At 41.3% G+C, this 16,376-nt stretch overlaps 1 protein-coding gene across 1 annotated transcript; it reads left to right on the top strand.

Moving 5' to 3' along the window:
* Positions 1 to 2,516: 2,516 nt before the first annotated feature.
* Positions 2,517 to 13,103, top strand: RP1L1 (RP1 like 1; the record flags this gene model as incomplete). The annotated part of the gene is made up of 5 exons (XM_081943936.1): positions 2,517 to 3,152; positions 5,634 to 5,799; positions 7,207 to 8,283; positions 8,974 to 11,519; positions 12,351 to 13,103. 5 exons carry the CDS (start codon positions 2,517 to 2,519, stop codon positions 13,101 to 13,103), a joined length of 5,178 nt encoding a protein of 1,725 aa, XP_081800062.1.
* Between the last annotated feature and the right edge of the window lie 3,273 nt (positions 13,104 to 16,376).

Genomic DNA, 16,376 nt, shown 5'->3' on the forward strand with positions numbered 1-16,376 from the left:
AAAGAAGGGGATAGCTTTGCAAATGGTATTAAATATAATTATGGAGAGTCTCAGTCATCCAGATCATGGTCATCTTAAGGGTGATTTTTCAAAAGGCGGTGGACTATGTTTTTTGTTTGAGGAAGAAGAAGATGTGTAACATCTCAGTTCTGCCCTGATGATGCAGCTTCTTGGATGAAAAGAAAAACATCTTCTTCTTCCTCAAACAAAAAACATAGTCCAGTTGCCTTTTAAATGTAATTAGTTTTTGTTCAAACTTTAGCTTATCTTGCTCACTATAAAGCTGATTCCAGGTCTTTATATTTCTTGGCCCATTTTACTTCTATTTTGTGTCATTGTGTCAAACAAAATGGACAATATCCTGCATAATACCACTTCCATGTCATAATTTCAACCAATGTTAAAGCAGCTAAGATTAGAAGAAGGCACTTTCAGAAGAAGAATATCGCTACTTCCCTGTCTACAAAATGTATCTCAGTGGGTGGCATCACATTTTTTTACATAACTGAGAAGCTGTGGCTCACAAGTCCTATCTAGCATGAAAGGCCTCTAGATCTGAGTTGAGCACATGTTTTGCACATAGAATATGCCATGTTCCTCATTTCAGCATGTCCAAGCAGAAAAAGTAAATCCTAATTCTGGGATCAAAGTTTTCAAAGTATTTTGGAGCACTGAACATAAAACATAGAATCGTAGGGTTGGAAGCGACCTAAGAGGTCTTCAAATCTAATCCTTGCTCAAGGCAGGAGACTTTATACCATCCCAGGCAAATGGTTGTCCAGTCTCTTTTTTGAAAACCTCCAGTGATGGAGCACCCACAATTCAATACAATACAATACAATAGTAGAGTTGGAAGGGACCTTGGAGGCCTTCTAGTCCAACCCCCTGCCTAGGCAGGAAACCCTATACCGTTTCAGGCAAATGGCTATCCAACATCTTCTTAAAGACTTCCAGTGTTGGGGCATTCACAACTTCTGGAGGCAAGCTGTTCCACTGATTAATTGTTCTAACTGTCAGGAAATTTCTCCTCAGTTCTAAGTTGCTTCTTTCCTTGATTAGTTTCCACCCATTGCTTCTTGTTCTACCCTCAGGTGCCTTGGGAAATAGTTTGACTCCCTCTTCTTTGTGGCAACCCCTGAGATATTGGAACACTGCTATCATGTCTCCCCTAGTCCTTCTTTCTATTAAACTAGACATACCCAGTTCCTGCAACCGTTCCTCATATGTTTTAGTCTCCAGTCCCCTAATCATCTTTGTTGCTCTTCTCTGCACTCTTTCTAGAGTCTCCACATCTTTTTTACATCGTGGCGACCAGAACTGAATGCAGTATTCCAAGTGTGGCCTCACCAAGGCATTATAAAGCGGCATCAACACTTCACATGATCTTGATTCTATCCCTCTGTTGATGCAGCCTAGGACTGTGTTGGCTTTTTTGGCAGCTGCTGCACACTGCTGGCTCATATTTAAATGGTTGTCCACTAGGACTCCAAGATCCCTTTCACAGTTACTACTACTGAGCAAGGTACCACCTATACTGTACCTGTGCATTCCGTTTTTGTTGCCTAAATGTAGAACCTTACTCTTTTCACCATTGAATTTCATTTTATTAGATAGTGCCCATTGTCCTTCCTGTCCTTTGCTTTAGGAAATTTGGACTGATGATCCTAAAGAATGCATGAGGAAGGATAACATTTTGTCTTTCTCAAACTATTAACTCAATTTTATTCCACAAGTTTACTCTGTTCCTCAAAAATTCTGTCTTGTTCTCCTTTAATATTGCTCCTGATTAGTTCTGACATGCTTTTTACGATTTGGACAATTGGAACATAGATACAAAGAAATATGTTTCTATAAATAAGCATGATCTAGGTCAGGGATGTCAAACTCATGATGACACATTGTCATCACATGAAGTATTGTAACTCCCCCTCCCTTCACTAAACTGGGGGCAGGCGTGGCCAGCGCATGACGCATCCAGCCTGCGGGCCGTGAGTTTGATACCCCTGATCTAGGTCAACCAATGCCAATGTCTTGGGCAAAATATGAAGTGTGTTTGTGTATATCTGTATCTGTGTGACTGTGGGTGCACCTTGCATGCATGCATATAGATAGAAACAATTTCAAAGCCTCAGAAATCAGGTTTGGATCCTAGAAGTTATATATGCAAACAAGAAACTTTAAGGAAAATAAATTTGGCATTAATGGAGGCAAAGCTGGAACAAGAGGGTGACCAAGTAATTGTGGGAAAATGCACTCTCAAGATTGTGGAACAATTATCAGGTGGGCGTTGCACAAATATTTCATTAAATCTTCTTAATTCTACTAATAAAGAGGTGGTAAGATGGGATACTGTATAAAATATATGAACTAATTAGTTGAATTTCCAGCTAGGTTATTTGTTTGCTAGACTTCTGGTTATTGGGATATATGTATGGTATTTCGTGTGTAGGTACGGTAATTATAATTATACTCCTTTTTTTTTTTGACATTGCAGTTACCTCTAAACCTTCCGTAGGATGAGCCTACCACCTCTTGATTGTCAGTTCACCAGTTCTTATAGCAATGAGCAACCAGTTCTTCCAACAGTTCGTACAAATGCTGTCACCCAGGTGCCTCCAGCCAAGAAAATAACGTTCTACAAAAGTGGGGACCCACAGTTTGCAGGAATCAAGATGGCCATCAATCAACGCAGTTTCAAAAGTTTCAATGCTCTCATGGATGACCTCTCCCACAAGATCCCCTTGCCTTTTGGGGTACGGGCCATCACAACCCCACGGGGGATACACTTCATCAGCACACTGGATCAGCTGGAGGATGGAGGATGCTATCTTTGTTCAGATAAGAAATATGTCACACCTCTTAACGCTGGTGTTGTCAACCGGAAGTTGGGTCCCCAAAAGGTTAGACAGACAGACAGTGTTCTCAAGAGAGTAGTTCAAGATATCAAACAAGAAGATTACTCAATGGCTTTCACCCAACAGAGTCCAAGGATACCCAAGAAAATCACTCTGATCAAAAATGGAGATATTACAACACAGTTGCCAATTATCCTGAACCGTCGAAATGCACAAAGCTTCAAAGTTCTCTTGGATGAAATTTCAGAAATTATGCAGTTCACAGTGAGGAAGCTGTACACAATAGATGGGAAAAGGGTGAGTCTCGAGTCTTAATGCTGGCATAGCATTAAATGCAAATGCAAAATTGGACCATTTATTTCATGTCTAATCTGAATGTATAAATTTCTCTGTGATCACAATGCATGACAATTATATTTACCCAGGAATCAGCTTTTCTATTTTTCTAAATGTAACCACAATCTAAGGACAGTTATCAGGATGCTAATCTTGGAAAGTTAAGCTTGGCTAATAGATATACACAACTACAAATGTTTTAAAACCATAAATAAAATAAGGATTTTTTTCCACTGTAAGTTTGACGTGGGGATGCCCTGGAAACAGTGAAGGACTGGCCCATAATGCCTCTGCCAGTGAAAATGGAACTCGGGAGGACCACACACAGCCGTCTCAGGCTCTGTTTTTGGCCAGGACGGCCTCCTGTAGCCCTCTGCCAGTAAAAATGGAGCTGGGGGGGGGTGTCCTCCATTTTTGCTGGCAGAGGGCTACAGGAGGCTGTTCTGGGTGAAAATGGGGCCATGCCTACCCCAGCCCAGCCACCCTGGCCATACCCACCTGGCGCCTGGAGGTCAAACACAACCTGATGTGGCCCTCAATGAAATTGAGTTTGACACCCCTGCTCTACACTCTTTCCTATACATTAATACTTTACCATTTCATCAGTCCTTCTGATCCATTCACCCCATAACTCAATCACAGTGACCTAATGAGGAAGCAAAGGAGACCCATCAGGCATGCTAGTATGTAAGACATGAGTCTTAACAGAGACAGATAACGCAATATCCAGTCCTGCAAATGTGTTTTCTTGCAATCAGTTGTGTTTGCTTGATTAACCTGATTTATTATATAAAATAAAATCTAAAAGGGTCATTTCTGCCTATTACCTTGTTTTGGCTGGTAACCTTACAGGGTCTGCTCTTCAGTCACCTGCCCAGAGGCTGCTAACTACTGATGGGAAGTTTACGCTATCTCTTCTTACGATGTTTCATCTTTAAAGTCGATGTAGACGGGACAGCTCTTCAAATAGGAGAGTACAGGCAACATGCTGCTTTTGAGCATCATATGCCTGTTTTCTTTGTGCTCCTCACTTCCCTGTGAATTGTGCCACCAAATATTGTGGTTTCCTGCTGTTTTGAGACAGGGAAACCTATCAAACAAAACAAAATCTCCATTCTGCACATATGTATGATGAAGCTGTGTCTACTATGCATCATTACCACCAGACCAGAGGTGGGTTCCTATTGGTTCAGACCAGTTCAGCCGAGTAGGTAGTAACTCAGCCTGCCATGCCCTTGAACTGGTTCTCTCCCGGTGCCATAGGCGTCACCATCTTGTATTTTGCTTCTGCGCATGTGCATGAGCATTTTTAGTACTGTGCATGCACGCATAACACATACCAATTGCTAAGGTGACCAACTTTTTTACAATGAAAAGGAGGACAAATAAATTGGGAAAAAATATTGTAAATAAAAGAAATATTTTATTCATTGCAACAATAATACACTAAAATATGATATATGCATAATAAAAACATTTGTAACATTTTATATTGTAATTATGCTTACATGCCTGTTAATTATTATTTAAATGAGTACTTTTCCATTGAATTAATATTTTTTGTCAATGTATCATCTTGTAACAATATATTGGAAATATCTGAACAAGAAATATCCTTCATATTGAATTTTACGGCAAGTGCTGCAGCTACAGTATCAACATTCAATCTCAATCTCAGTCTACTGCGTGTGTATGTGCCGTGTCGTGTTTCGGTAAGAAGTAAACAAAGCCACTTGCACGCGACGCTCTCTCTCAAGGTCTCCCATGTGGAGCCCATGCATCTCATAATCGCATCTTATACTGCACTATGCCGAGCCTTGATGAATTGTCATGTCAAATACAAATACGTCACATAACGCGCAACAGATTAGTCTTCAAATATCGAAAAGGAGGACATGTAGGAGGACACTTTTCGAGGGAGGACAAAACTTACAAAAGAAGGACTGTCCTCCCTAAAGGAGGACGGTTGGTCATCTTACAATTGCACACGCGTGCAAAGCACATACACACAGCACATCCCTGAGTGAACCGGCAGTAGCAGCAGCTGGAACCCACCCCTGCACCAGAGGTGGGTTGCTATTTTTTTTACTACTGGTTCGGGCGCACTCCTGTGCGTGCTCATGCGTGCGCAACACTTCTGTGAATGTGCAGAAGCATCCGGGCGGATGGGTGGAGCCTCCCACCACTGCTACTATCAGTTCGGCTGATCCGGGCCGAACTGGCAACAACCCACCTCTGATTACCACCCTTGCTAAAGCCTTCATTTTGACAGAAACATAGACTGGAAGACATGCACATAAACACGCTGTCATAACAATGATGTGACCATTCTAGATTTGGACTGTAAGTCAACTTCAGCCAACAATGGCACCTTCAGTGTATTGGTCCCCCCCCCCCCACCTTTCTCCCTATTGACTGCTATTGTGTTTGCCTCCTCTCCAGATTGACAGTATGCAAGGTCTGCTGCTTTGCCCAAATGTGCTCATCTGCGTTGGCCAAGAACCCTTCAAGCCAATCCTAATGCAAAACCCAAAGAAGCACTCTTTGGAGAAATTACCTGGTCTAGCTTCCCACTCCAACAGTAGCACCTTAGGCAAAAAGAATGAAAGTAAGAACAAATGAATGATGACTGCATTTGGGCTGGTGCTCTTTATTTCTAGATTTGGAGGGGAGGGGAGTGGAAAGGAATGAAGGTTTCTTGAAAGTATCAGTTGTCTAATCGGATGAACAGGGGAAAATGACCTTCTAGATTAGTGCAAGAGTCCCTGCTCTCCTACAATCTAACTTCAGCCTTCTAATTTTTCCCTTTCTTTCTGTTTAATTAATTCAGCTGTTTGAATCAAAAGCTATTAGCCCTCCATCCATTAAAACCAGCATTGTTTTTTTTAAAGACCATAATAACACGAGTAAAAGGCATTCATAATGTTCACTGTGAACAGTTTAATTTCCTGAGTTTGGGGCAAGAGAAGACAACAACAGTAGAAAGTACCAATAAAATTGCTTTATTCGAAGGGTGTCAAACTCGTGGCCCGCAGACCAGATGTGTCACGTGCTGGCCATGCCCACCACCGGTTGAGTGAAGAGGAGGGAGTCACAATATGTCATATAATGACAATGTGACATCGCGAGTTTGACACCCATACTTTAGACAATAATCTGCTCACCTGGTCATCTGCAGTCCAAACACAAGTGATGATGGGGCCAGGCATGAGTAGTTCCTTGGTTTTAGCTTCTCTCTATTAATAATAATTCCATTTTATGAATTAGAGTACTGGTATTTTAAAAAGGGACATGGTGGTTCAGTGGCTAAGATGCTGAGCTTGTCGATCTGAAAGATCTGCAGTTCGGCAGTTCAAATCCCTAGCGCCACGTAACGGAGTGAGCTCCCATTACTTGTCGCAGCTTCTGCCAACCTAGAAATCATGTAAAGATGCAAGTAGAAAAAATAAGAACCACCTTTAGTGGGAAAGTAACATCGTTCCGTGAGCCTTTGGCATTTAATCATGCCAGCCACATGACCACGGAGACGTCTTCAGACAGTGCTGGCTCTTCGGCTTTGAAACAGAGATGAGCACCGTCCCCTAGAGTCAGGAACAACTAGCATATATGTGCAAGGGGAACCTTTACCTTTTATTTTAAAAAGCTTTGGGTGATTTGAAATAGAGCTTAGAACACTTCATTTGCAACTATCTATTTTGGGAAGAGGGTGGAATGGATGCATCCTGCAATCTATTTTCCTTTCCTCTTGGCACAACTTGAAGCCTTGAGAGACATCACCCAGAAAAAGACAAGGGGCAGTCTTTAGTCCCCTTGAAAATAGATTTGTGATAGATTTGCTTACAATGGTGGAGATTCTGAAAGCTGAACCAGATTCTTTATGTGATTAAAGCAACTGCTACCATTTATTATTATCAGTTCAGGATATTAGGTATGCATTTTTTCTCATTTTTGTTCTTTCTTTCCTCCTTACCTTCCCCCACTCCCCACCACACACCCCCGCTGTGGCAAACCGCAGTGAATTTTGGACTGAAAGCCAAAAAAAGTGTAATTCACCCAAGATCGTCCTTGAGCAATCGGTCCATGAGGTTTTCGCTATCATCTGAAAAATCTTACATGAATGGTCCAGCAACATCACCAGACAATGGAAACTCCTCTTCCAACAATTGCCCTAAAGGAGAGGGTTTGGCCCCTTCCTTAGTCAATGATGACATAGAAAAGAAAGTGTATATGAATAAAGACGGCAGCCTATCAGTTGAAATGAAAGTCTGCTTTCATCTGCTCTCTGACGAGACTCTTCAATGGTCCACACAAATCAAGAAATCCAGCTTGATGAATCAGACTCTCTGTGAAGAATCAGATGTCATGGAAGATAATCAAAGTGAGCCAAGAGAGAAAATTAACCAAGAGACTAGCTTTGAAATGGAAGACTCATTATATCCTTGTGATGCTGACTCTTACATTTCAAATCTCGATGAATCTGAAAATGAGGTGACCTATTGCCATTGTTGCAGTAAGTCCCACAGCAACTATGATATTTGGAAGAACCCCATGCATGCTTCTCAAAAAGAAGAGCCAGGAGTAACAAACACTTGGTACACACACTCTTCTTGCTCAAGCACTTCATCACACCAGAAAATTGTCCACAAAAAGAGAGCCTCCATTGAGAGTGTCCATACTTCATCAAATGAAACAAAACATTCTGAACACCTCATACAAGAGACTTCAGATTTCTCAGAGACTCTAGGGAATAAAAGGGAGAATGGCAGAATAAAGAAATGCTGCTGTCAAGATAACTGTATGCAAACAAGCAAAAGCCAAAAAGAGCTATCAGAGAAAACAGATAGTGTAGCTACTTTGGCCAGTTCAGAAAGTGAACATGGTTCCATCATGAGGAAAGAAAGAGATGAAAGTAGAAGAAGTAGAGATAGGAGTAACAAATCAAAATGTCAGTATTCTATAGAAAGCCAGATAAAAGTGTTAGAGGAAACAAGTAGTGTGGTAAGGACAATTTCATCCTGTAGCATTAAGGAAAGAGAAGAAGTTATTGGCTGTTCATCTTCTCCAAATAGTGCCAGTAGCAAATCCTGTAAAGGTAGTACATTTAGAACAAAAGACAAAGTAGAGAAAATTTCAGATAATGGTCACATACCGTCATATAATAAAATATCATTTTCAAGTGAGGATTGCCCCCCTAAAATTGCCACACAAGTAGAGGTTGAAAAGGAAGATGAGGATAATGAAATAAATTCAGTTTCAGAAAAGATGGTGTCCAATAGTCTTATCAAGGATGAAGTCAATAGATGTAGCAAAAGGTCTAAGACCAGAGTCTCCCAGTCCAAAGTTTGTAATGAAGAAGGTAGAAGTGATAGCAGTGAAATGGATATCCATAGTGCTGCTTTATCTGCCTCCAGAATCTCCAATAGAAGCAAGTGCAACCAATATGACTCAAAAGGAGACTCCAAAGTATCTAGTGGGTCTACTATAGGATCTACTATCAAAAGAAAGAAAACCAAAATACCTTTACATGTAGAGGATGGAAGATCAAGCAGCAGGACAACCTCTTCTTCAGAAAACTCAAATGAAGTAGGGAAAAGAGACAAAGGGGGTCATTTATCTCATAATTCTTCTCATTCAAATATATCATCGTTAAGTGAAGCAGCTCCCACCAGTGAAGAAAATTCTAGCAGGATATCTAAATGCTCTAGTAAGTCCTCCAGAAGTAGTCATAAAAGGACCCAGAGAGAAGATACTGAGGTATCATCTTCTATTTCCAATGTTTTAGAATCTGATGGGAAAAATGGGGCCGATACTGCAAAAAATAGTACTCAGGAAAACATTTCCAGGCAAGGAAGTAGCTCAGAATCGATGTGCTCCAAATGTGGCCACGTAGCAGAAACCAGAAGCAATTATCTTCAATGTGATAGTTCAAGCAACTTGGTACATTCTGATGCCAAGAGCACTTGTTCGGAGATGCAAGCCTCAGAGAACAATGATGTCAGCTCGCAATCAAGCGTGGCGCCACCTTCCAAACCAAGACAAAAAAAGAGAAGCAATGCTAGCCTGAAATATTGTAGCCAGGTTTCAGAAAAAGCATCTACAACCCAGTTCAATTTTCACTCCCCTGTCCCCCCTAGAGGGAGACCCAGCAGCAAGAACAGTCGGTCTCTGCTGATGAACATCAACAGTGCCCCTGCGAGCAATGAATTGGAGCCAACGGCAGATGAACTGCAAAAAGAAATGGATGGTTCACAGTTGCCTGAAATGGACACAGAAAATGAGGCAGAGCAAAAGGAAGGCTCTGGCCACGAGGAAAAGCAAACAGGGGAAGAGACAGTGGTCCAAGCAGAAGCTGCTTCAGAAACTTGTGACCAAATCATCCCATCTTCACTTCCCAATGCCTCTCCAGAAGAAGTTGTGCATGAGTGGCTGAGGAAGATTCCTTCAGAATCTCTGCTGATGAAATGTGAGATGGAGAAAGATGAGGAGACAATTGAATTGCATGGTGAAATTCCCAACTGTTCAAACAACCAGGATTCATTGGAAAAGGAATGTAGTGAGAAGGAAGATGCAGAAGATGGTGAACACCTAGCAGAAAATGATTGTCCCCAGGATGAGAAGGCTTCTGAAATTATATCAGAAGAAGCTGAAACTAGCCAAGGAGAGGGCCAGTATTCTGACATCCCCAGCCAAAACAACCACACAAAAGACTTGCCCAGCACCATTCAAATCTCTGTGCAGATTATGAAAGCGTTGCTGGCTTCCAAACACGAAACAAAATTGGAACGGTCCTATAGTTTGCCTGAAGTGTCTCCTACATTAGGAAAAAAACTCAGCAACTCAGCCGATATTTTGATACAATGCCTTGCTACCCTACAGCTCCTGGATGAAGCATTGGATTCATCCAATAAACAAAATAAATGCCTGAATTGGTTCAGATACAAAGAACTCTTAAACATTTTCCAGGCAGTGTGGTTTGGAAACATATTTGAAAATGGGGATGCCAATTTAGGGCTGCAAGGAAAAAGCCAGATAAAAACATCTCCGAGTTTCAAGGATCCTAATTCAAAAGATGGTGACTTTACAACAATGACCTCTTCGGGGATTGATATAAGTAGTGGTGATGGAGGTTCGGGAGAAGACAGTGGTGTTGGTGCCCATGATTGTGCCTTGTTAAAAGGGAAAAGAGATAAAGCCAAACTCCCCGAAGAAGGAAAACCAGAGCAGGAAGGTGGTAATGAGGAGGAGCCAGAGGAGCATTCGCAGCCACTTTGTTCAAAACTGGAAAGTGAAAGTGAAGCAGAACTTGCTGGAGTTCAGGAGGTAATAGAGGCAAAGGAAGACCAGGATCATGAGAACAATATTGAATTGGACAAAAATAGTACACATGATGATCAAAATGTGGAGGATGCAGAGAATGTCTCTAATGAAGATAATATCCTGATGGAGGCTCATACAGACAGCTTGGCCAAAGAAGTAGAAGAACATCCCAGTGAAGAGGCAGCCAACAATGAGACAGAACCTGACCCAAGTGTAAATGAGGCTATTGATGAGAAAGAGGCCAAGATCAATTCAGAAAACCAGTCTGCGACTAAAGATGATACAGCATCTAGTAACATATCTCATCAAAGCACAGTGAAAGTTTCTCCAATGATCCAACAAAGATCCGGCAGCCAGGACCCAGTTTGGGTGCTAAAACTTCTGAAGAAAATCGAGAAGGAATTCATGACTCACTATGTCAGTGCCATGAATGAGTTCAAAGTGAAATGGAACCTGACAAACAGTGAAGAGCTGGATTTGATGATTGAAGAACTGAAAGAAGAAGTGAGCAGAAGGATACAAAAGAGTGTGGAAGAAGAACTAAATAAAATCAAAAGCAGAACAGGAAAGAAGATTCCAAAACCTCCAGAAAATGAATTAAGGCAAGAATCTACTCCACAACTAGAAAACCGGAGGCGCCGTTTGACAAGTATGTTATCACTCAATAATATCAATGACAAGAGCACAAATTCAAATAAGCAACTGAAGTCAGGGGACATTGACAAAGATGACTTCTTTTATAATACAATTCAAGAAGATGAAACATATGATGATCAGCTAAAAGATGAAGAGTATTGCCCCTGCGATGAGTGTATGAGGAAAAAAATGGTGGCCCAGACTGTACAACGTACAGCTGAAGTGATGGCTAAGGCTCCAAACCCAGTTTTGAAGGCTTTTGATCTACAAGAAATCCTTAACATGAAGAACAGCAGCATTGCTCATAGGATGACAGAATATGATATTAGTGAAGCAGAGCAGGAAGAAGAAACCCAACAAGAAGCAAAGGAAATGGTGGAAAATGATGGGGAGGAGGAAGCAAAATGTGTGGAGGAGCAGGAGCAGGAGCAGGAAGAGGGACAGGAAGAACATCAGGAGGAGCAGGAAGAGGAGCAGGAGGAGGGGCAGGAGGACCAGGAAGAGGAGAAGGAGGAGGGGCAGGAAGAGGAGCAGGAGGACCAGGAGGAAGAGCAGGAAGAGAAGCAGGGGGAGAGTCAGGAGGAGGAGGAGGAACAAGAAGAGGGGCAGGATGAGCAGGAGCAAGAGGAACAGGAGGAGCAGGAAGGGGAGCAGGAGGAGCAGGAAGGGGAGCAGGAGGAGCAGGAAGGGGAGCAGGAGGAGCAGGAAGGGGAGCAGGGGGAGCAGGAGGAGGGGCTGGAAGAGGAGCAGGAAGAGGAAGAGGGACAGGAAGAACAGGAGCTGGAGCAGGAAGAGGGGCAGCAGGAGGAGCAGGAAGAGGGGCAGCAGGAGGAGCAGGAAGAAGGGGAGCAAGAGGAGCAGGAGGAGGGGCAGCAGGAGGAGGAGGAAGAGCAGGAGGAACAGACGGAAGTGGAGCAGCAGGATTCTGTGAAAGGAGAAAGGGAAGAGAACGAAGAGGAGGAAAAACCCAACATAGAAGATGAAGAAAAGGAAGGGGAGTCTATGAAAGAAGATGAAAAAAAGGAAGCAGCAAAACAAGAAGATGAAGAAATAAGTGAGACGGAATCAGTGAAAGAAAAAGAAGAAGAGGAAGAGAAAGAAACAGAAGAGGAAGGAAAAGAGGATGAAGAACAGGAGGAGGACATGAAAGTAGGACAAGATGGAGAACAGGAAGAAAATGATGTAATATGTGAAGAAAATAATCAGGAAATGGAAGCCAAAAGTGAAGAAGATAAAGAATTGAATGATGAAGAGGAGATGGATGGAGAACAAAAAGACACCCCAAAAGATGATCAAGAAACTGAAGATGAACCTAATGTGGCAGATAATAGTGCAGTAGAAATGGATGAAAAAGAAAGCCAAGGTGATGAACCTGCAGAAAATGTTGGTGAATCTCAGGCCATTATTGAGGAAGAGATTCCTGATAGTAGTGAACAGAAATCTGAGAACAATGCCAGTTTGGAGGAAAAAAGTGAGGCATGTTCAGAAACCGCAGAAGTTGAAGAAGAGGATGAAAATAAGGAGGGTGATGAAGCTGGAGAGAATGAAGCAGAAGGAGAAGATAGCAATGAATCTGTACAGAACCCAGAAGATGACAGAGGAACAGAAGAGAATGGGACTCCTGAAGCACCAGAGAAAGGATCTGAGGGGATTTTTTCACAGCAATCTCAGGAAGGATCTGAATATAGAAGTGATGAAGATGAGTCTAAGAAAAAGGAGAATATTAGTAATGAGGATGGTGACTGTGGAAGTGATGGGGAATCTAAATTGGATATCGAGAGTAAGCCTGCAAAGATGTATCCGGACAGTAATGAAGAGGAGGAAGACGACCAATCATCTCAGGCAAGTTTTGTGATGGGAGAAGATCCCCCAAATGAAGACAATGAAGATAGTTTTCGAGTCTCTAAAAAGAAGAAGCAGAACTCAAATGTTATTGATCAAGATGATCTGGACTTTTAAAATGAATTGACTTGAGCATGTTTGACATATAGTATATCACTGTACAATTACTCATTTACACTGTTATACAAGCTTCTACTCACTACTTTACATTGTAGCCAAGAGTCATTTCTTCAGTGTTGTCACATGAAAAGATATACTTAAATATTTACAAAATGTGCGGGGTTGTACTCACTTTTGTGATATACTGTATTTGGATTTTTTCTCAATTATTAAATGGGACTTTAAGGAAAAACATCACCTGGTATATGACTTCTGCATAAATCAAAATATTTTTCTTCTCATATGTTTAAGGCCTGTAGAATAGAGATTTCTTATAGCAAAATCTTTGTGTTATGTATATCACTGCTATTTTTTGAGCAAACTTTCACACTTCTAGTCATGGGCATGATAACAAACAGTGCAGGTTTTCTCTTAAATCTATTCCTGAAATCTAATTCCTTCTAATTCATATTTCAAGATTAATATCATCATATAATGGATGACGTATCCCAATTTATTGTTTAAATGTTAAAAAAGATAACAGAACAGAGGAAATGTAACCTCCCACAATCCCTTATAATTAGACTTTCTATCTAGGGGTAATGGGAGCTATAATAGAAAGTGCCATTTTTTTTCCTAATAAGTATAGATATATTTTCCCTTAATTAATTTACCAATATGTATCTGTATGTTGGATATGCTGAATGGTAAATGGCATTCATAAACCTAAACTTAATTAATCTGAAGTAAATGATCAGGTAGGAGATGATGAAAAAGATCTCTCCTGAAGTCCTAATTCCACTGCTAATCAAAATTGATGGTGCTAATTGAGGTGGACAGATACTTCAGTTTGATACTGGTTGCCAGCCTTGTAAAATCTGAAGGTAACAGCAGCCATCTGTGAAAAGTAAGGTTAATTCTAAACACCCTTTAGGGAGCAATCTCATTAGGTTCTGTAGGGTTAATAACAGTGCTCAGTATTATATTATTAATGTGGTAGCTTTCTTCACAGTTACCTTTTTAAATTAAAATACAAAGACAAAGATTTTTGAGAGGGTTTTTTTGGGGGGGAGGGGAGGTTTAAATAATGTGATTCATAGAGATGTTTTGCTAAGATTCCTGACAACCCAGTTTATGGATTTTTCTTTGAGAAAAATGAATTCTCCAGTGACAAAAATGGTGAGAGACCTGGGATTCCTTCCCCTGCAAGGAAAGAAAGCAAAAGTGGATTATGCTTAGCTCAGGTGAAACAGAGGAAATCTGATAACAATAAATGGAAGAGAGCGGTGACTTCATATGTGGTTTACTCAATACTAAAGGGTTAAGCCTATGAACCTCCAATCATGTAAGATTCTGCATGTAAAAAAGTTATAAGCCTGCAACATAACTTTACTGCTAGTGGTATGTTAGTCAATTCCTATCAAGATATCTATCCTAGATAGGAAAGAAATGGAACAATCTGAGTGTTGACGGTAAAGGGGTCTTTTAGGTTGATTTGCAAGTGATTCACAAATGTCCTATTTCTCCTTTCTGTTAATAGGACTGTTTTTGAACACAGGTTTAAGTCCTTTCTTGAAAAAACATTAAGTCTGTATTCAAAAATAGTTTGAATAGCAATAGCACTTAGACTTATATACTGCTTTACAGTGTTTTACGGCCCTCTCTAAGTGGTTTACAGAGTCAGCATCTTGCCCCCAGCAATTTGAGTCCTGATTTTACCCACCTCGGAAGGAAGGAAGGCTGAGTCAACCTTGAGCCTGGTGGGATTTGAACTGCCAAATGTCAGGCAGCCAGCAGCCAGCAGAAATAGCCTGCAGTACTACCCTCTAACCACTGCACACCGAGGAGTAAGAGTGTTGCAGGGAGCACAGAATAAAGAGAGAAAAGGAAGATACCTAGCAGGATGAATACAAATAGGCCTCAATTTGCAACAGTTCTTTTAGTGACTGCTCAAAATTACAACAGCGCTGAAAAGAGTGACTGTCATAACTAGCAGTACCAGAAGTAACCTGGGAATGATTAGGAGTGATTAGGAGTGTTAAATTGGCAGCCTGTGGGCAGATGCATCACATGAGGCCACTCCCATCCCAGCTGAATGGGAAATAAGTTGGGAAAGTCATGTGACAGCAATGTAACATGCTGAGTTTGATACTAATGGACTAGGGAGAACAATGTGTACAACAATAGGCTTCCTTAATCATGCCACTGTTATTGTGCCTATCATAATAACAAGAATTAACATTATATCACCCTGGGCATAGAATGAGCATGGAACGGACAAAGTAGACACAACTAACTGTAAAGATGCTCACTTTGGCAGCACATCAGGGGTGGGTTCTGGCCATCATTACTACTGGTTCAGCGCCTGAAACATTTTGTGTGTGTGTGTGCTTGCATTTGCACTTAAAACGATCTGCACATGCGCACATTTAGAATGGAATAAAAATTACATTTTTTCAATGAAGATTGTTCTGTGCATGTGCAGAACAGAAAATCAAGATGGCGTCACCGAGGATAGAACTGGTACAGTCACGTGTCCGCCGGAGTTGCTACCTATTCGGCTGAACTGGACCGAATAGGTAGGAATACCTCTGCAGCGCATATACTAACATTGGAACCAACTGTAATGCATTGCACAAAAAACTTTGGAATCACAGTTGCATGAGATTGGTACAGAAAATGTCGCTCAGTCAAGTGGACCGAATAATGCTTCTGTATGAAACCACAGAGAAATAAAAAATAATAAAAAGAACAAAAAAGGTAGCCATGCGAAATCCTACATTGGCAGAAACAATGGGAAAGCTGCAATGAACCAGGTAGAGACAGAAATAGCAAAGCCCATCTAGCAAACCCCGCCCCCTTTCCCTGTTTCAATTCACCTGTGCAGCATAACTAACCTCCAATGAAGCATAGAATCAGCGCTCTTACAATAGAGAGCTAAATCCACACTTATGATGAGGTTGCGTAAGACCTAATTAACACAAGGGAAAGTACTTATCAGGCATTATGCCACCAGATGCCTCTGCTGGAGTTTGATATCTCCTCTGTCCCAATCCAAAATGACTAGTACTTCTCATGCAAGGCCCTTACAGCTGGCAGACCAAGAAAGCAAGAACCACACGGATTTCAGGAAGGCAATTTTAATGGCTACTGAGTTAAAATAATAATCTTGAAAACTGCAAGATTATATTCCTAGGTGGACTCATAGAAAGTCAGTGAAGGGGAACTGCTTTGAAGAGATTTCTTATCATGGTCTGCCTGCCTGGGTTGTGTATTACCTTTCCTCACATT

This window comes from Natrix helvetica (assembly GCF_964273705.1).
Source record: "Natrix helvetica genome assembly, chromosome: 2".
Taxonomy (NCBI): Eukaryota; Metazoa; Chordata; class Lepidosauria; order Squamata; family Natricidae; genus Natrix; species Natrix helvetica.